The sequence below is a fragment of the Gambusia affinis genome, linkage group LG22 (assembly GCF_019740435.1).
Source record: "Gambusia affinis linkage group LG22, SWU_Gaff_1.0, whole genome shotgun sequence".
NCBI classification, from domain to species: domain Eukaryota; kingdom Metazoa; phylum Chordata; class Actinopteri; order Cyprinodontiformes; family Poeciliidae; genus Gambusia; species Gambusia affinis.
In genome coordinates, this window is record NC_057889.1 from 17,103,873 (window position 1) to 17,125,505 (window position 21,633).

A 21,633-nucleotide genomic window follows, 5' to 3' on the forward strand; every position below is an offset into this window, starting at 1 on the left:
ACGTCTATATGTTTAGAGATCTTTACATATACAGATATTTTAAGAGTGCAATCTTATTGAATTCAAAAAGTAAAATTAGTGTAGATTTATTTCACGCTACCACATTTTCCTTCCACTCAACTTTCCATTAGTTTATGCATGCTGCACTACAGCTAGCCAGAATCGGAGGCAATGACCTGTTGTGGCTTCGCTGCAACATGATTGTTTTCCCCCATTCTTCATGACTAACATTTTTGTATTCAAATAATTTTTCTTGCTCTTATGATAAAATTTCCTAAGAAACTTCAGCTTATTTAATTTGCGATAAGCTGTAATAAGGAACACGACATTCATGCGTTTATGGAATACAACAGTGAGAAATTCTGGAGATTATTTGGATATAAAAATCACATGACCGAATGTTTATTAAATGGACCACTGCTACAAAAAACAAGTCCACATGAAGGAAATATCATTTTACCAACACCACAGCGAAACACAGATTACTCAATACAGTCCATTTCAGAGCGGTTGTCGGATTTCATTCATGTTTTAAAGAATGATGTTTAAAAAGGTGCTGTTGTGCTCAGTTTTGAAAAGACAAAAAAAAAAAAAGCGATACAAGTTAAATAAACACAGCAATGCATAACTGTACAGGTCAGAGCATGTTTAACCTTTGCTGGAAAGACAAAATAAGACTAAAATAAAAATATGAAATGCAGTGATGGGAGCTGAAGTGTTAAAGGGATCTTTCAAGTTTTCTTCCTTCAGCAGCTTAAAAAAATCTGAAGGGGCATCATTTATGCCACAGCTGCTGTTAGTCACGAGGAAAGGCACTTAATCCTCAGTTGCTCAGTGATTGTTATGCACACTTGTTAATGCTGCTCAGCTACTGGAAAAAGGTCAACAAAACAGTTGTATTGCACATTAAACACTCTAGAAAAAGACGCTGTCGCTTCTTAGTCTAAATGTTGGTAAATATATATTTTTTTGAAACAGGAATGTGGGCTCACAGTTGGCAAAAAAAAAATAAAAATACTGTACTTTAATTGCAAGTTGGTGGAGTTTCTGGGCTTCTCCACACAGGGTCACTGTCTCACACATTCTTCACCTCTGGCACGGCACAACGGGCCTCTTGTCAACCTTTACAGGAAAAGACTTGTGAAGTTTTAATTGTATATGAACCTTTTTTTTTTTTTACCTGAATCTTGATATGCAGTTTCTCACCTGTTCTCCAGTTTCATCCATCTCTGCTGTAGTCTCTGTGACAGCGTCTGTTTTGTAGTTTGTACTCTTGTCTCCGTTCTTCACCAGCAGCGTTGCAGAGGCCAGCTGGAACCTGTCGCTGTCTTTCTTCGATAATCCTGCACGGCCAGAAAACTAATATTTTCGTCTACAATTTGACTAAGGGATTAAAAACGTCAATACAAAGTCTTGCGAAGTATCCATACCCATTAAACCTTTTCACCACATAATCCATATTAGAGCGAATTGTAGGGATTATATGAGGAAATTCATGAAAGTAAAAGTTTTGGAGTGGAGGCCCAAAAATATAAATTTTATTTTTATGTGTACTGTGCATGTTCACACTGAAGTCATTGGCTCATTTTGCATGTGGTGTTTTATTAAAATATTGTTGGGTTAACTGAAACTAGCACTCAACCACAACTGGCTTAATCAGAGGCCCCTAATCTTCTAAACCTGGCCCTGTTTACTCTGTTTACCAGCTTTGCACACCCAGAAATTGGAGTTGGGACTTTTAAAAACATTTTTTCGGGCAAAATAGCTCAAGCTCATTCAGACTAAATAGACTTTTGACACGTCCATCTTCAGAGTTTGAAATGTATCTTTAGGCAAATGGAAGCAATTTGGATAATTTCAAAAGACAAATTCAAAAAGTGAGTATACGTGCCTGATATGGTCACATGTCGGTGGATCCCAGGAGGTCTGAGCAGCTTAAACACTGTAAGGGTGGAGGACATCTCCTTGTCTCCAGACGAGGTGGGCGACGTATTAAGGAGTGGGAAAGTAACGTCAGCCGACACCGGTCGACGAATCGGGATGCGGCTTGCATGAAACTGAGGCTCACCCCTATGCAGGGGAGAGAGAAATTACTAAAAAATAAAACAAAACCAAAAAATTCCGTCTATAATTCTTTTTCAAGTTGACAAATCTCCATGTAACTTCTTTGTGGCTGAATATCCCAATTGACAAAAAGGCTGGACTTACTTGCTGAATTTGATGGACGACAGGATATGTTCAGGCCCCGTGACTTTAGATTTCTGTGACAGATCGACACATTAAGATGTCATAAATCGAGTCTGGAACCTAACGCTGCAAGTAGACTTTTTTTTTTTTTTTTTTTTTTGCAGTTCCTCCTCACTTTGAGGGTCTACGTAAGCTAACCTCTCTACAGATGTCTGCTGGGTGATGAGAGCCCGCAAAGCCTCGGCGGCCTCGGCCTGGCCGCCCGGCGCGCGCGTACAGAGGCATTCTGGGCCAGCTACTTGGACTGGCTCCATAAAGCTTAAAATCTGAGTAGCTGACGCCTGTCAACAACAGGAAGGGACATGAGTACATAGACATCTTCTGCACAACACTTAGAAGAAAACATGTTCAATCTCTACAGCTATTAGCACTCTGCCTTACAGCTAACTTCGAAAGTTAGCTTATCTTATTATTCTATAATAAAAGAGAGATCAGAGGACTCAACACATTTGCTTCGTAGGGAGGCGGGGGTTTTTTTATTCCAGAAGACAAACTGAGGCGGTAAAAGACAGCAGCACAGTCAAGAAAGATATTAACCAATGGTTACAAGGACAAAACACACATCTGTTTGGTGAAGGAGGTTAGCACCACATTGAGGAAAACGGCACAATTCTCACAGAGAGTATAAAGCATAAACATCTAAGTAACTATGCACCTAAAGCTGCTCTCCTCGTTTCAAACAAAAAGGTGGGCACACATTAATGTTGAACCAAGTCGGAGAAAGACATCAAAATTCACAGTGAGAGTAGAATAAGACTACAGTCTGCTAATCCCGTTCGTTACTCGACGCACCGAATGGCTCTCCTCACTTGGTTGAACACTAGAAAACGGCTACATGAAAATAATCAGCTTAGAGATTTGAAGGGAGCATTAAATGACTTTTGTTCGTTCCCCAAACACCAACATGTTTCTAGGCGTTTGCTTCATTTGCTCTTCAAAAGCTGAAACTTTGCTTCAAGTCATTTACAGATAAGGACTAATGTTGTAATAATATGTTACCATAATTTATACAGGTTCTGGATTCATTAATTGTAAATATGTGTAAAATGCTTTAACATAAATTCTTCTTCTATTGCAGTAATATAATATTACAAAGAAAAGTGTAGAAGAATACAACTTTTAATTGTAGCAAATATATTCCAGTGAGGAAAAATATCCCAAAAGAAGAAACAATTGCTTTTAACAACAAAAAAATCCAATTGCAAAATTGCTGGTTCCCTTAAAAATATCACATAATTGTAACCAAACCCCTTGAAATTAAATTCTACATTTATATTTTACTGTTTTACATTGATTACAGATTGTAGTAACTCCTAATTAGTAATCAATTACTTTCTTTGTTTCTGGTTTATTTTTGGTTGAGCAAGTCTCCATAGCAACTGTTGGGTATGGTAGAGATCCTGTAATCCTGTGGGCCTGTTTCTCTTCCAAAGCCCCTGTGAAGCCGTGTTAAGAGGGCATGGCATCGTGACTGTTTAAAATTATATGTACATGAGAAAGTAAAAAAAAAAAAGAAGTTATTTCTTAAAATGGGATTTTATTTCTCCCCCCACTGAATAAATAAACCCAAATTAAAAGTCAGATTTTCCTAAAATTTTCATTGTAACATTGTGCGCTGCCCATCTTTTCATTTCATGTTACGTTGTACCATGAAAACTCTGAAAAGAAGTTACCAGAAATATGAACAGAGATTTTCAAACAGCTTACAACAAAGCAAGGCACGCTAGAACTACAGTGACTCACAGCACAGGACCAGATGGCAGCTACAGCAAAGCCAGGTCAGAAACTACTTTGATCCAAATCAACCCATCAGTGTTTCTGCTAATAAACCCTTCTAATATCACAGATACTCCACCTTGGCACCAACTAAAACACACACCACCTCTAGGTACTAGGAGGATGACACGTAAAACCAAAGTGCACACGATCACTGTATTTATTCCACAACTGAATAAAGACGTTTATATATGGAATTTTTTTTTTTTTTTTAAATGGTCATCGCATATGGTTTTTCTAGCTGCTAAAAATATAGAAACTTTAACCAGTGGTGGCCTACGGTGTCCCCTTTACACCAAAAAACATTGAAAAGGCTCGAATAAATAATGACCCATATATTTTATTTACAACTAATACTGACATCTTATAGTAAATATGTGAAACTTGATTTTTTTTTATTTTTTTATATTAAATTACTGAATGTTGGCCTCCCTTGCTTACTTTCAAGCAACTGTATGATTGCAACATTTATGAGGATTTCAGCCAGTGACGGTCTGGATGAAGATTTTGGCATTAGGCTACTCTGAACATCATGTCACGACCCGTTTGGGTCTGACACTGGAATGACACAGCTTTGAGATAAATAGAAAAACAAACAATTACTGAAATGCATACATATATATATATATATATATATATATATATATATATATATATATATATATATAAATATATATATATATATATGTGATTTTCAAATCAAATTCTAATAAAATAGAGACTCAAGAGAATCCCAAAATCTATTATAAACCAATAGCAAATGACTGTTAGGAGGCAGCCTGCACTTGTTTTACATATAAATACAAACTAAAACGCAACAGGAAAAGTTCAGTCTAACAGAAAAATAATAATGCTACAGTTATAAGTCCAACATGGGAACATTTCTGATCTCTGAGTGGCAATGAGGATTAAAACCCAACAGGGAGTATGAATAAAGAAAATAGAAACTGATGCATTGGCTCTTAAAAATGTAAATTACATTAATTTCTTGTAGCTTATTACTTCTTTGTAAAGTGAATATTACCATATTAGAATTTCAACATTTACATTTACTGACAAAGGGACAAAAAGAAAAAAGTTAAGCACCACGACAAGCACCCATGAGGAACGGTCCAGTTTGGACATAATCTGGTACCCATGGAGACCAGGTATGGGTTATGTCAAAAATTTAATTAGCAATGAAAGGTTTTAAGACGCTACATCTTCAAAACAACATAAACTTCCCAGAATACCATTCCTACTGTTCCAAATCCTTTTAATGTAATCCATTCCTTACAACAAAGAAAGTCAGTTTTTTAGAACACCGCGACAAGCATTACTCTTATTTAGGTGAAGTGCTGATTTTAAAAAGAACAATTGGTAGCCCATCTAACCAATCAGCTAGTAGCTTGTTACACTTCCAGTGTTACTCTTAAAAGATAAAAGTAAAAAAAGGATAAACTTTTCTACAATAAGCTAAAGCAACTTCAGGACTACGGTACTACTAAATTTAAATGTTTATGTAATCACCACTGTATTCAACTATTCTTGTCTGTATGCTGCAACCTGTGGCTTATAAACAAGTACAGTTTATATTTGTGTAAAAAAAAAAATCTTTTCAATAGTCTGGAAATTACAGTACTGAGATGCATAATGTTAAAACAATGTCTGACTTAGAAAACATGCTGGCATGTCAAGTTGATATAAATCAATGCGAAAATAACCACATTTATGGAGCAATTTTTCAGATATTGTTCCTTCAGAAATGGAGAAAAAAGTGGTTTTTTTTTCTCAAGGTAATCATTTATTTTACTAGCCATGCCCAGCATAGATGTCTGCACAAACTGTCATCCCACATCAGCTTCAATAAAAGCGCCTGACCTCCTGTAAACCGAACATGCCATCTCTGTACCAGAAAGCACTCAAAACACCTTCCCTCATTGTTTTGACCTTCATCTACTCTTAATGCTCTCCACTTTGTGCCCGCCTTTTCTCCTTGAAAGTCAAAGCATCGCTGATCTGAATGTGGACCCAAACCACATCTAAACCAGACCATTCCTTCGGGGTATTTAACATTGCTTTTGTCAGTGAGTGTATATATGCACTGTTGACGTTCCAAAACTTCCACAATGGAATGCAGTCGGCACTGATGTGCCAACAAAACTAGCACCGTCGACGTTTTAGCGCGCAGAAACGCACACACAAAGTTTTTCATACGGAACTTGACACACTTTGTGAATTGCCATTCACACACACGACACACGCTCAGTCTCACTGGGTGGGGTAGGTCAGATTTAGTCCGAGTTCGGCCCCGTTGGGGAGCTGGTGGCAGGCGGCAGGCTCTGGAGGAGCAGTGGGCTCAGTTTGGAGAGCAAGCCGGGTCGAGGCAAAGCCTGGAAGGAGGGGAGCAAGGTGGACAGGCGGGGAGGCTGAAGGGTGTACAGACCTGTTATATTGACCGGAGTCGGCAAAGGACAAGAACCTGCCGCGCACACAGAGGAAGAGGAGGAGGACGACGACGAGGAAGGGGGCGAGCGAGGGTGGCGGGGGGGTTTATGGCTGTTGCTGGGAGACCGGAGAACAGAACGACTGTGGGAGGGACGTCTCTTCTCCTGAGGCTTAGAGTCTGAAGAGAGAGAAAGAGGAAGAAAGAGAGACAGACACACACGTGCACCCGGCTCAGAAACATGCAGGGAACTGTGCGCGCGCACACAGAGGTAAAATGGTTTCCAAGTTTTCTACTTGAAGAGGGGTGAAGGGGGGCGTTGTGATGATGGAAAAGAAAGAGAGGAGATGAAATCTGGATAATCACAAGAACAGGGTCTCTGCGGGTTTCACCAGCTCAAATTCAAGGCCTTGTTAAGACAATTATGAGTCAAATTTAAGACGTGTACCACAACAGAAATGCACAAAAGAAAACTGCATATTCTATATTGTAGTAGTGCCAAGGTTTTTTCACAAAAATGCACGTAACACCGTATGGGCTGACCAGCATCTTCCAGCCAACTGGGGATAAATTTACACTTTCAAATAACAGACGCAAAGGAAGCTAGCTTCCTAGCTAAAAATGGTTACATTAACAGCTAGTCAACGGTAGCCCCAACCGCCTAAAGTCAGAACAGAATGACAACATCAGCGTGGAACTAAGATGTTTGCTTTGAGAGAAAAAAAACATCCAGAAAAATAAACTACCTAGATTAAGATATTAAATAGTCCTGCCACAACAAAATTTAAGACTTGATGAATTTATTTAAGGCTAACTTACATTTATTTTTTAAAACTAATTTAAGACATTTTAAGGCCTTAATTTTAGATAAATGAATTTAAGATTTTTTTTTAAGGATGCATGGACACCTGAATAAATATTTTCATTGTGATATTCAAAGATAAAGTTGCCGTTTTGTGTACTAATTTGTTTGAATGTACAAAAATAAAAGTATTTTGCATAGGTAAGATTGGGGCTATGAACTTGGGAAAGGGACCCTTGTAAATAATCCTGTATGCGGGTTTTAAATAAATCTGACTATAAAGGTTTCCGAGACACAGGAGAAAAAAAAGCAAAATATTTCTTTCTCCAAAGTGAATAATCAAATATCCTTATCCGCTTTTAGAAACCAAAACTATGGAATGCAAACGCAACAATTTTTTTCTAAAACATATTTTCTTCCTCTCAATAATCCTGGATGAAGAAAAACAACATAATAACTGCAAAACCAAAAACAATATGAAGGAAAACATTTAAAATGACTCATTGAAGATTAATGGTAGGACCAAACACATCAAGCAGAAATGAGCAGAAGAAAAAGGATGAACACACGACACGGAGTTTATGAGGTAAAATCCCCTCCAGTGACACGGCGTGACGGTTTGGACATCAATTTACCTTTGACTGGTCCGAGTGACCTGTTGCCTCCACGTCCACCGGCGTGTGTGCTGTAATGATGTGCGTGATGCCGGGGCGGCGGGGTGCAGCCGAAGGTGAAGCTCGGAGAGCTTTGGATTTTTGGAGAGGGAGTCTTGCTGCTGCTGCTCTGGCTGTTGTAGCGAACGCGGCCATTGGTGTTTTCTGATGTTGACCCAGGCAGAAAGCTGCTGGAGATCGGGACAAATACACAAACCAGTTGGTCCAACTGTCATCCGGCAGCAGAGACGATAAAAAGTCTTACGGAGAGGACTCACTTGTTGAAACTTTTTGGTGGCGACATCTTGCTGCCGCTGTTTTGGACTTTGGGGGGCACGTGGATTTGCGTGTTGAGGCCTTTGGTGTTGCGGACGTGCTTGAGGATCCAGGCTCGGAGGTTGGTGAGGCAGGTGTGCTCGGACAGCACCAGGCGAGGCCACGGGTTGGACTCTGCCATGTCCAGGGCAGAGACGGCCACGGCACGGCCCACCTGGTGCACATCAACAAGAAGCATGGGAAACCATACAGCTATGAACAACAGTGCCTTGGAAAAGTTTACCAGGAGTACGTTCTGTGCTAAAAGAAAAAAAAAAAGTCAACATTGTGAAATGGAGAGCAAACTAGTGACAAAAAATGGTCAGTATGGTCAGCTATTATGACTACAGACATACGAGGATAACCTAAGCTAGTTCTGCAATAAAATTCCTTACAAAGAAAAATGTATTTATTTTTGGATCACTAACACGAGTCTGCTTTAATCCAAGCTGTTTCATGAGTGGTGAGGATGTATGTTATGTAGGGTCCAGTTAAAGAAGAGTAAGTACGCATGCATGTCACATGCACAGTTTTGAAACGGAGGCTTCTTTTCAACGGAATACGTTGAAGTGGTCAATACTTTTGCGACGTTTCTGCCTACCTGCTCAAATATCTCTGGAGTGTATTTGGGAGGAAACGACGAGGGGGGAGGCGGGGTCGCCCGGCCGTTGTCGTGGCAGGCGGGTGGGATGGAGTTCATGGTTTTTCCTGTGTTATAGTTGCACTCCAAAGTATAACTGATGACCACCAAAAAGAGAGAAGTGATTAACACCATGTCTGTTAAAAGAAATACATCAGCAGCTTTCGGCAGGTTAATTTCAGCAAGACTTCCATAAAGCTCATCATCGCCTCTCGACTAAAAATCGCTGTGCCATCTACAGTAACGGTGAAAATAAAGTGTTGCACTGAAACATTTGAGGAAGAGTAACCTGTGAAGCACTCCTATCGCCTTGTGGACAGCCACACGACCACTGCCTTCCTTAGACTGACCGTCTCGCTTGTCCCGCGCATACATGTTTTTTTCAGAGAAGTTACAGCCCAGGAAGTCAAAGTGGGCCGAGTTGACGGCGATCAGCCTGGGAAACAGCATGTTCTCCACCTGGAGAAAAAGAATCAATAAAGGGGAAATAAAGCACAGGCTTATTTGACACAAAACAAATAATAGTACAAATGAACAACGATCCTCCTACCTGCTGGTTCTCGTCAGGCAGGTTATTTCCATACATGAAGCATCCCCGTTTGGAGGCGTGGCCGTGTAGGTCCACGTAATAGGCCACGCCTCCCTCCTGCGGTGGCACCGACTCGCTTTGCTCCTCAAGATCGCCTCGGTCCCCGGTTCCGGACGCTACCTTCTCCGAGGAGTCGACGGAGCAGTTCTGGTCCCCTTTCCCCAACTCCGCAGGGCTCCAGCTGTTCTCCTCCATCACCATGGAGACCTCGGCCGGCAGAGGAGAGCTGCCGCCTTTCTCCGCGTTCCGCTGGTTCAAGCTGATCTCCAGCGGCGTCAGGGGAGGGGACTGGTGCTGGTTTGTCGGCTTGTTGTTCAGAGGGGTGGGCTGCGTCTGGAGACTGCCTATGCTGTGTGCGGTTGGTTGTGTGGTGTGCAAGCGGTTATGTGTGTGGTGGTACAGCAGTAAAGCTTTAGCTGCATAGATGGAAGGGTGGAGTTCAGGGTTGGGGTTCAGGTACTGTCTGTTAAGGTTCACTCCTCTGGAGTCAGTTCTGGGGGGAGGGGAAAAAAAAACAACAAGAACAAAAAAACATTAGTGCCTTCCAAATGTATTCAGAACCACAAACCGTCAATTTCTCATCAATTTTGTGGTTGATGAGAAATTGATGGAACTAAAACAACAATCCTTGAGACAAAGGCAATGCCCCGAAACAGCCAGCCAGAACTGGTTTCACACCATAGAGCAAAGCATCTTTGTTTGTCAAGTGGCCTAACCAAAGTTCAGGCTTAAATACAATTAAGAAACTGGTGAGACTTAACAATTTAGGTTAAATATTGTGAAGAATGGGGAATGAAATTCAGTCTCGTGGAAATTTATCCATAAGAGTTGGTGATGTTAGTAAACACTGCAAAGACACAAAATCTTATTAGGTGTTTTTGATCCAGTTTATAGTTAAAACATCTTAGTACACTTGAAATAAAGCAAAACTAACGAACACATAACCTTGCAGAACAACATAAGAGCTTGGTTTAAGTCAATAGTTCCTTAATATCGATGGAAAAGTACTAGGTCTGCTGGCAGAAAGTTATAAGTGAAATAATCTGCCAGTGGAACTAGTACTTTTTCATCAAAATTAAGGGACTATTGATTAAAAATAAGCTCCTAGATCATGTTGAAAAGGTACTTGTAAGTAAATTTTTTATCTCATTTCAAGATATTTGCACTAGAAAGCAGACCAAATATTCTTGGTAAGATTTTATCTTTTTGCAGTGAAGAAAATTGTGGTTCTAGAATGTATTAATTCAGGTTAAACTAGTCATAGAAGAATGTCACACTTTTTTGAAAACCCTTGCAAAAAAGCACTAGTTTGTGTTGGTCTATCACAAAAAAAAACCCCATTGAGGTTTGTGGTTGTAATGTGGCAAAATGTGAAGAAGTTCCAGGGCCTCGGATGCATTTATTGAATCATCACCTGTAGTGTCCTCGGACCACGCCGTCTGGGTTCAGCATGGGAATGAGCTTGAACACGAACATGCTGCGCAGCGCGTGCGCACGCGGGTCGTCTCGCCGCAGGATGAAGTTGAGGAAACCGTTGAACACGAACGAGGACGGCGTTTCTCCGGGGTGCACGCGGCTGCTGAGGAAAAACACCTGCGGGAGCAAACCACCAGGCCGGGATGAGCTCCGCTCCCGTTGCAAGAACCCGCCGGACCGGAGCTCTGTCGCTCTAATCAAAGCGGAAAACATTACCCTCTTGTCCGGGAAGCGATGCGGTCTGGGGGTATTGGTGTCAGGAAACAGCTTGGGGAGACGGGTTTCTCTCTCATCCCACATGCCGGCGCAGTTGGTCACAGTGAGGAGGTCCACCCTGTTGCCGTCTAGAGAGTTGCACAGCAATTCCCTGTGATAGTACACAGTGCCCGGTGCGCTGAAAACAAGACAAAGGAGGAAAAAAGAAATGCTGCTAACAATTCAGCCACGAAGTTGGCGACCCCCACCTTCTTCAAGTTAAACGAAATTAAGAGTCAAATGTTTGTTGATGCAAACATTTCAGTTTGTGCTGTTAGAATTTCTAAGATTTTACACAAATAAAAGGTTCCTAAATCCTAAATGCATATATTTTATACAGTATTGGCTGAATTGATAATCTGAATATATTGGAGGTGGGGGGTAGTTCAGCAAATAGCATTGTTTGGAGTCTGTATACTCCAGTTAATGATTAATCGATTACTAAATTAGCTGACAATTATTTCAATAATTCTACTCATCGCGATTCACCGGATTAATTGTTTCGGCCCTAAACAAAATTGATGAGAATTAATTTTGCTCTGTTTGTACAGCTAAAATCTTTGTGGCAGTTAGCCGTTTCTGTAAATGTGGTGGGGGATGAAGGGGCTCGGTGACCTTTGATGTAAACATTTATTAATATCTTTAAAATAATAGCATCACAAACAAAACGTTTTTTTCTTCTCCAATTTTGCTTGATTTAAAGAAGGCGGAGGAGAGAAGGGGTAGTGACTTCAGGTGTTCCCTGTTCGTCTTCACCTGCTCGGACTGAGCCGAGCAGCGTTGGGGTAGCTCTCGTCCAGCTGCTGCAGCATCTCCTGGCACTCGCTGTAAGAGAACGGGTAGCAGAAGGAGAAGTAGGTGGTTGTTCCTCGCACATCCAGCAGCCGGTGAGTGAAAGACAGAATGAACTGGTTGTTTACAGTCTGCGAGGAAGCGAAACAGAGAGACAGAGAGGAGTATTTTTAGCAGGATAATAATAGGCCGACTACGTCTTTCCTAGATTGTCACACCGACAGCCTCAGAGAAGGACGTGGCAGGTGCGCTCAAACCTCCACTGTGGGTCTGTCGCGGATTCTCTCCCAGCGGTTTTTGACCGGTAGGGTGCGAACGAAGGGAGCCATGCCCTGGCTGTAAAGCTTCCGCTGATTGTTCATGTTCATCACGTTGATCTTCAGCAGTCTCCCAGGCATGGCACCGCGCACGCTGAAGTAAAACCACGATCTGGAAACGACGCACCACAAACGTCAAGACAGCAAGTCGCCACACGAAGACGCATTTTTATTGTCGACAGCTCACCTGTTTCCGTTCTCATACTCCGTGCCGGCACAGTCTGGCTGGGTCCACACGTTGAACTCGTAGTCGGGGGTGAGGTGCAGCCCTGATGGGGAACTTCCAACTTGGGCTCCATCGGACACAGGGCTTGAGTTGCTCTTCTCTACTTTCTCCACTCGGGCTAGGTTCCCAGAGTCAAACTTGGAGCTAAACACGATGTTCCCAAAACGGACCTCCATGCCTATGAACACAGTTCTCTTTCTGCACTCAGGTCGATTATTAAGTGCCAGCCAGATATCTGACACTGATACCCTATAAAAAAAATTTAAAATCTGGGTACAAAACATGCCATGTTTCCTAGATTTCACAACAACAACGATTCAATGTTAGATTCTTAACAGTATTTCTGTGACTGAATGCTCCTCCTGCTAAATTATTGGCATGAATGTTACAAATTTGGTTGATTATGCTATAAAAGATAAATTTAGGTTAGGGCTGGGCGATGAATTGATTTTATCAATGGATCAAATTTTCTCTTTAAAAGGATTTTATTTCCACCCAAAAACTGCCATCTTGTTTCACAGGTTCTAATTGTTTTGACTTTGAATTCAGGTCAACTCACAAAAGAAATTATATAAATAAAACCAGTTTTTAAAAGATATTTTCTGTCATTTGTATTTTTTAAAGAAAAAATGTGAGGAAAAGAAATCTATTGAAATCAGAAGTAAAATTTGGTATAAACACACGAGAGATTTTATTTTTAAGTTCAAGTGCAAGTTTATTTGTTTAGTATGGAGCCCTTTTTATCTTTTGCGTTCCCTCGCAATAATCTACTGATCAGTTCATGCAGCATAATTGAATACTGTAAGCCTTTCTTACGGTGGCCGCCATACTTTCTGCTTTAATATAAGGTTATATGAGGTTTTTCCATGAATGTTAATATCTCCTTGTGAAATATCTGAAGTTTTATATCTTTTTCTTTAGGATAGAAAGGCACCACAAACCTATGACATGAACAGAAATTTTCCATAAGTAGGAAAGAAATAAAAACACATTCTAATTTGGACTATTTCTTAGTTATTATCGCGGGGTAATAAGTCATCTGACAGTTTTGATTGTGTCTCTGTTGTGTTGGTTGTCTGAATGGTTTAAAGGGTCGTTTTCATGTTCAGCTCCATCTCAACCTTAACAGACATAAACATGCAGTGAATAAATCGATTTTCAATCAGTTTTTTGCACCAAAGAGTTAATAATAATGGCGGCCACCGTAAGAAGGGCTTACAGCATTGAATCATGCCACATAACTGATCAGTAGATTATTGCGAGGGAATGCAAAAGTTTTGTGAGGGAATGCAAAAGAAAAAATGTCCCCTGGAGGGCTCCGTAGTTTAGCACATTTCAGCAACAAGGCAGAAAGAAGACCCTGAAAACAAATGTTCCTGTTAATTAATATCGTACACAACCAAAAAAAAAAACACGTATTCATTAAAAGAAATATCAAAAACATCATAGCGTCTAAGTCTTTAATAAAAAAAAACTGTAAATTGCAAAAATGCAACAATGTTTTGTGCTATATAAAAATAATTTCACCCTAATGGTGGCCATTATCGTGTTCCCTAATCACACTAGTCTGTTAATAGTGTGAGTTGCCGTGACAAAGCAAAATTTTATTTCGAGGCTATCACGTGGCCTCCATATTCTCCATCTCAATTTAAAAGAGTAAGATGGGAGAGACAAACAAGTCCAATTAGTATTCAGAGAATCTGCTATTGGGCATTGGTTTCAGTTCAAACATTCTCACCCTCCGACCGTGAAGTGAGTTTCACAAGAGAAGTGGAAAGAGAAGAAATACTACACGCTAAAGTATTTAACAGAATATAGTAAAGCTCCTGCGACAGACTGGCGACCTGTCCAGGGTGTACCCCGCCTCTCGCCCGGTACGCTGCTGGAGACAGGCACCAGCAACCCTCTCAACCCCATTAGGGAAGAAGGGTGTACAGATAATGGATGGATGGATAGTAAAGCACTCCAGTCGGCACATAACAGCGCCGCTCCGTGGGCGCTCAGAGAACTACAGCAGTGTCTACAACAAACAGGGTGCAGCATTTTCTTTAAACACGCGCACAAAACGGTTGCCTTCTCTTCAGCAATGGCTGCTTTGTTGTCAACTCTAACAACCCGAATGCAAATGTGTACATGACGATACAGCCACGGACGGCCTTGTTTAGGTTTAGGATTAACAACATTAACAGCTGACTGACCCAGTAGAGTAAAGGGGGCGTCAAGCAACAGCCTTTAAAACACAAACGACGTGCCGTCCACATTATCTAAACAACTGTGTGAGCTTGCAACACAATAACGTTCCGAGCAGCAGTCGCCGTTAATGATACATTTCAGCTAGCAGGATTTCTCGAAGCTACCGAGGCTAACCTAGCAACCAACCTAGCAGTTACTGCTCGGGAAACATACACCATTTTCGCATAAATTGTTCCTTTCTGCCCGTGCATTTTCACCGCAATTATTCTCCAACGGATTCCATACGTGAATAAACAACATGTTAGTCTCACCAGGCTATTTTTTGTTGATGTCCATTTTTGTTGTCACCGTCCGTTCTAACCCTCAATACATCATTATCTGTGCTGCGTTCAGGTTTCTCCGGAGAAAATACAGCACTGCCTCAAATTTTCTGTGTCACTGGAGGCTGGAATCCTGATTGCCTAAAACGCTGTCTCCACAAAATAGTGATAATAAAAAACACAAACCTAATAAAATGCAGTCATTAGCAAAAATAAACACGCAATCGATATAAACGATTAATAAAACCGTAAATAACTCAAAAGTTTCAGTTCCCTTTAACTGAGGGTTTAAAAAGATCTCTTTTTGTGATTTAGGGGCCATGTAATTTTTTCTATATTTTGTGCTTAAGCTCGTAAGTAATCACATTCGCTATATTCAAGTCCAATATGAGAATGACGTACAAGAATAATAAAAACAAATAAACACTGTAATCTGACATTTTTACGAGTTACCTGCTGGGTTCAGTTTTCAAATTTGAAAACTATTTATCAGATATCAGAATGATTTGATATTATAATTATTTAGTTTCGCTGATTAGTCGATTACACAACATTTAAAGAATGATCTTCCGATGGTGTATATTTAAAGGTAAATTAACAGAAACACTGCCACCTAGTGCCCATAATTACCCAAAATGTTTTCATCCATCTTTATACTAAATCAGGGGTCTTCACAAATCCCTACGTCACACAGAAAAAAAAATATTATATATCCTATTTTTGCAAAAGTGTTTAAAAAACAAGACAAAACACAGAATTAAAATAATAGCTTTGTTTTTAAATGACAACCCTTCACCTAGAATAGATATTTATCAAACATTACATCCATTCATTTAATCCATGACTTTTCTGAAATTCATGGATTAAGTTTTCTGCTCCTCTGTTAAGGTTATTAAGATGTCTAGTGACAACCAGGTGATTTTAGCGGTTTCAAAAGGTTAAATGGAAACCTGTTAAGCAAGTCAAGATTTATTTATATAGCAGATCTACAACAACCTCAGCTGACCAAAGTGCTTCACAACATTCACAACATCACAGGTAGATAAATAATAAAAGGAAAAAAAAAATTGATAAAAAATATAAAGACAATTATAAAATTGGTGGATAATACCAAAAACTAATAATATGAATGAAAACCAAGACATACTTAATAAATAAATTTAAAAAATCGCTGCCTAATGCGTAACCATGCAAAGCTGTTAAACATTTAAAAGTTAATCTAATGTACTTTTCTGATCACCATCCAATAAGAAAAATGTGCTACAATTTCTCTGATCTGCTTCATAACTCATAATAACACCCGTGGAAGCTGGTTTTATTACAAACTAAGAGAGGACAACGATCCTTGATGTAACTCTAAATCTTTACCTGTTTGGTAAAGGATCTGTCGCTGCATGTGACTTCCATTGCATGCAAATCATATATTTGGTTTACCTTTGTTTCCTGCTTTTTGTCGGGATGTAAAACAGTCTTCCAGAACGTTCTCCAGGATTTAGTAGTTTATTCAGCACTCAGCCTCGCAGCAATTCTAAAGGAAATTGTTTTTTGTTTGCAGCTGTAGTGAATTTGGATTTGTACCCACTTTTGTTTAATTCTGGATGTAAATGAACTTGACAATCAGATGTTCAGTTTGACATCAGCTTGAACAGGTGATGTAAGTAAGAAGTCTGTCAGTTCCTGTTTGGATTCTTGTAGGATAGACTCAGACTGTTTTCTTGTTGCATATATATTTATTATTATTATTATTATTATTATTATTATTATTATTATTATTATTATCAATTTGCAGACAAAAATATGGAATGTGGTTTCATTTCTGTTCTGAAGTGTGTTGTTAAAGGTTTGGCTAATATTTCAGCTTCTCTCTAAATTCTTCAGATTTAATCCGGTCGTATTGTTTCGTGTTGTAGAAAATCACTTTATACTTTCTTCTGATCTCTGTTTACTTCTTTAGTTGACTTAAGATGTAAGTCAACTTTTCACCGCATTTCATTCTCACAGCAAACCAACTCAAACTGATATTTCTTTGATCACTTATTGCTGATCAGTGGCTCAATAACTGAAAAATCTACATATATGTTGCTATTAATTAAATAGACGAAAACTATAAACTTCTCACCATTTTCAGCTGATTTATCCATCAACCTTCACTATGCATTTATTCAACTTTCTTACTTAAATATAAATCAAATAATGGTTTGGTTTGATTTGAAGTTGAGATAATTCTTAAAAAACAACAACAAAAAAATGATTAATTGGAGAAAAAATACTTTTAGTGAACAGAAGTTGTTTCCTGTGTGGTTTGTTTTCTTTCACATTTGCAGGTGTTACATTATGCTGGAGGCCTCTTGGTGCTGATGAGAAGAAGCAGCTTGAAATATGAGTAATAACCACTTTCAAGAGTTTAATCAGCGTATTATTAGACAGCTTAATAAATTATTTCCTAACTAACAATACTCCTTTTGGACTAATTCTCTTCAGTTTAATATGTGATTTTCACCCACCACACAGAGTTCACCTTTCTGAAAAAGGGAGTTTTACTTACTTTACCAGGAATATAGTCCCATGGGGTCAAAGGTCAATTACGCCCATCTTCTTGGCTGTAATTCATCAGGTTACCTACAGTATTTGGCATGTGAACCTGCTTGCTTCAGAAAGAAACACAGAACAATGTGGGTGAATGGTAATTTCTTCAAATGTGCTCTTCTCAAGTGTTTGTCACTACGTATTGTAGTGTTTTTTGAAAATCAATTTAATAGCTAAATTCAGAAATCCAATTTCTGCTTTATGTTTGTAATTTTTGTCTTTTACGTCAGGGTTGAAACCAATTCTTTGTATGAGCAGGACATACGGCCATTTATGTCAAGCGCATGAAAACAAGAACGAGGAAAAAAAAAACAACAACCCTCGAACACGATGAGGTTTGACTTTACATTAAGGATTCTGATATCATGTTGATGATTCTCGACTTTTGGGGATTTCATAAATTTTATTGCACATCTGAAGAAGATTTAAAGTCACCATATGCAAGAAATGACTAAAATGTGAACCTCCCTCTAGCAAATTTATTTGAAAAGATATTTAGAGCTTCTTTTAGTTTATTTCTTATTGTCTTCCTCTTTTCTTTTATTTACGTGAAAGACTGACTGCAGAAGATAAATATTTAGAAGAGAATAAAAGCTACTTTCAGCAGTTGTGAAGCTCTGTTTCTTAACACTTTCTTTTAATTGTTTGCAACCTTTACTTGGCACAGGCTTCAAACTGTTTTCTGGACATTTTGGAAAGAAGTTTCATACATGTTCTTTCATTTTGATTAGAGTAATCGCTACATGTTTCCCCCTTCAGTTCCTACAGGAATATGCATCTGATTCCCAGTTTTCTCCCTCCATAAAGTCTTCACAGAAGAATATGTTTCCTAATCCAGAGATCGCGTAATGAACTCAATGTTGGTAATGACCCAGCCTCTCGAAAATCTTCCACAGGCGTCCAGCTAGGTCAAAAAACCTGATTGATCCTGAGCGGAAGACCCATCCATCCATCCATCCATCCATCCATCCATGCATCCATCCATCCATCCATCCATCCATCCATCCATCCATCCATCCATCCATCCATTATCTGAACATGGTTATCCTTGAGGGGGTTGGTCATTGGGAAAGGTTGCCAGTCCATCGCAGGACTGGAAGACGTTGTTGTCCCCTTTTAAAGGTTTTAACTACTAAACAGAAATGTACCAGCTGTTACTAACATTCCTTAAGAGCCTCTCTCAGTCGAAGTCTGTCTCCTTGTGACTATAGGTATGCTGAAACTTCTTGAACTGTATTAATTTCCTTTAAACGTTTGATGTTTATCTGAAAGGACTCACCATCAGTCAAACTAATCGATGGTCCTTGAATCTTGAGCGAACCCACTCCTCTTGTGAGATGCAACTTATTCCCCTTACACAGATCACAAACAGACATTTCTGTTCCTCTGCAGGAAGGTATTCTCCCACCTTGTTTTGTCTTCCTCAGACAACACACACGACATTCCCTGAAGGTCTGTGGCTTCGTTGGGACAAATGTGATATTTCCACCACAAGAGGGCAATGAAGCCTTTCTGCTCAGTCATAGTGGCATTTTGTCCAAACACACATTGTTCAAGGACTTGTCACTTTGGTGACAGTGAGAAACTGGTGCGGTTTAAAGGTTTTGGAGAACCTTTAGGTTCATGGATCTTTTTACAAATACATTATGGTCTTGGAAGTAAGAAAAATGGGTTGATTTAAATTGATTCTAACAATTTTCATCTGATGTTAAATGTTAATGTTAAATGATGACATAATCTTACTATTTTTCGCTTTTGCATAACTGATATGTCATAATTGTTAATGTTTTTAGTTTTGTTTTTGTGCAGCACGTTGTGATTTGTCGTTAAAAGCGCAGTATAAATAAAAGTTATTTTAAAAATATATGCGTCGTTGTTCTTTGATTTTCCTGGAAGCATGTTGATGATGCTAATTGTTTGCTGAACTCTTTGAGCCTTTTTGCTGTATGCAGTTTTTTTTTTTTTTCATGAGCTTTATTCTCTAGTTTTCTGAAACTAATTCCAGCCTGAACTCAAATACCACTGGGATCCCCACACTTTTAAAAGAACCTTTGGAATTTCATTAATAAAAACTATTTTTGTCATTATTTTGGGGTTGAAGCTATGTAAATTTAACAACTAAAAACAAACCCACTAGCAAAATACTCGCTAATTATTAAGATCATGTACTGTCTCATGTTTCTCGTCTCATGTTAAAATGTAGCAAAGAAAAGAAAATCAAGTTGTGATTAAGGGACTACAGAAGTAATAAAATGTTGATATTTATTCTTTTAAGGTCACTTGTTTCTGACAAACATCTAAAATGTGCCATTCATTGGGATTAAGAGGCTTAAATAGTTAGAAAGATACACCTTAGCATTAGCGCTGTTGCTAAGCTAGCAAAAGCTTGATGCAAACTTAAATCCTTGCTCCAAAGTGACACATTGGTTTGTTTTCACACAACCCTTGTAAAAAATTCCAGCCGTCCCGTTTTCTGAGCAAGAGAGATTAGCTAACATTTGACTGAAACAACATGAATAATTCTTATCAAAATAAGAACAAATAAAGTGGCTAATGTTGGTGTAATTTAACCGCTGGTGACATTTACCCCTACACACTATTATGTTCAATTAATTTCTTCTAATTATTAATAATTAATATGCTCAAAAATTAATTTTTAAAGGGTATTAGTAATATCAACGCCCAACTAGAGCGATAGCATAACAGAATTAATGGATCTGGATTAAGATTAGGCGCGTCATGGATTCTGCCACATGTAATCAAAAACGAGAAGTTTGGATCATTTACAAAAATAAGCATCAAACTTCATGCATCTGATTTGATTGTGTATTGATTCTGTTGTCGTTGTAGGATTCTCCTGAATGTCTTTCTGTACTGTGTCCTTCTTTGATGCAATGTAGCTCAATTATTATTTATGGTTACAACATTTTTTACACTCAAACTGTCAAAATTTACATTTAAATGCTAGCCGACATTAAAGCATTTATTCCCTGATTTGTCACCTTCAACTGTAATCATTCTAAAAATGATACAGAAACAGTTTTGCGATTTGGATAACCAAGCCAAGCTGGCTATTGTTCTCTTTATTGTGCCTTATGAATGCACAGTACGTTTCATTAGGAGGAGATTTGTGCCAGACGAGACGCGTTGATACCCCGCCATAGGGAGCAGCCTCATAACATGGCCTAGTTAAAGGGTTCCTGTTGTTTGCATCCCAAGTTGGTCAAAATTTCCCAGGATGAGCCTTGTAAGTGTGTGTATGTTGTTGCCAAGGAACTGTTCCTCCGGCGTCCCCCAGTAGGGGGGTTTTCTTTATGAATATCATTACATATCCCCATTCAGAGGAGGCGAGACACCTTTATCCCTAGCAGAACATGTACATCAGTAGTAGTCTGAGCATTTGCTGACAAATTCAGCTGCAATCCAAAGTAACAGCTCAGAGGAGATGCCTCAGTGTTTAGTGAGACTTTCTTAAAAGTTTTAGTTTTAATCTAAATGCCACTGATTCCAGATCATAACCAGCTGATATTTAACAGAAGAGACTCAGTCATATTTCCCTCCGATTAATCATGGAAGACATTAGGACTTCATCCAGGGGTGTATCCACAGGAGGGCCAGTCTGGGCCATGGGGCACCCCTAAAGTTGTGGCCTCTCTTCCTCCTACCGTGTGCTCTCTGTGTGGGGCGGGGGCTCCGGGCGTGGCCTCCTGTCATCCTGCTGGGCCTCCATCTGCTGTGGAGGTGCTTAGGTCCTCCGATTGATGGCAAGACAATGAGTTTATGACACGTGTGGCGGTGAGTGACGGAGGGTCCCATCCCAGCCGGGCCTCCACGACGACGACTAACCTCCCATTTGTAGTCGGCTCTGTGCCAGGGCTAATGGGAGGAGTTGATCCTCCTGCAGTCGAATGGGACTTGTAGTTTACAGCTGGCTGGTAATTTAGGACAAGGAGCTAATCTCTCTGGCTTCTGTCCTGAGAGTCTTTGTGAAGGAAGCAGCACATAGTGCAGCCTTTCAGTG

General features: G+C 39.5%; 1 protein-coding gene across 3 annotated transcripts; it reads right to left on the reverse strand.

Moving 5' to 3' along the window:
- Nucleotides 1-440: 440 nt before the first annotated feature.
- Nucleotides 441-15,168, reverse strand: agbl5 (AGBL carboxypeptidase 5). 3 transcript variants are annotated; one of them, XM_044106491.1, is made up of 17 exons: nucleotides 15,018-15,124; nucleotides 12,475-12,762; nucleotides 12,228-12,399; nucleotides 11,935-12,101; nucleotides 11,140-11,317; nucleotides 10,862-11,040; nucleotides 9,409-9,940; nucleotides 9,148-9,317; nucleotides 8,820-8,955; nucleotides 8,182-8,393; nucleotides 7,886-8,091; nucleotides 6,449-6,628; nucleotides 2,386-2,528; nucleotides 2,209-2,261; nucleotides 1,892-2,070; nucleotides 1,207-1,343; nucleotides 441-1,122 (listed from the first exon to the last, which is right to left on the reverse strand). In XM_044106491.1, exons 2-17 carry the CDS (start codon nucleotides 12,687-12,689, stop codon nucleotides 1,087-1,089), a joined length of 2,895 nt encoding a protein of 964 aa, XP_043962426.1. In that variant the 5' UTR covers nucleotides 12,690-12,762; nucleotides 15,018-15,124; the 3' UTR covers nucleotides 441-1,086. The 3 variants fall into 3 exon arrangements, with proteins under 3 accessions (XP_043962426.1, XP_043962425.1, XP_043962427.1); XM_044106490.1 differs by having other exon boundaries at nucleotides 7,886-8,094; XM_044106492.1 differs by lacking the exon at nucleotides 6,449-6,628 and having other exon boundaries at nucleotides 7,886-8,094; nucleotides 15,018-15,168.
- Nucleotides 15,169-21,633: the final 6,465 nt, after the last annotated feature.

Excerpts from the sequence above, each read along its gene's own strand:
- agbl5 (XM_044106490.1), bottom strand. The coding sequence starts at position 12,689 with ATGGAGGTCCGTTTTGGGAACATCGTGTTTAGCTCCAAGTTTGACTCT. Across the intron at positions 12,400-12,474 it reads GAGTATGAGAACGGAAACAG|ATCGTGGTTTTACTTCAGCG; the intron begins GTGAGCTGTCGA and ends CGTCGTTTCCAG. Across the intron at positions 11,041-11,139 it reads ATCGCTTCCCGGACAAGAGG|GTGTTTTTCCTCAGCAGCCG; the intron begins GTAATGTTTTCC and ends TTGCTCCCGCAG.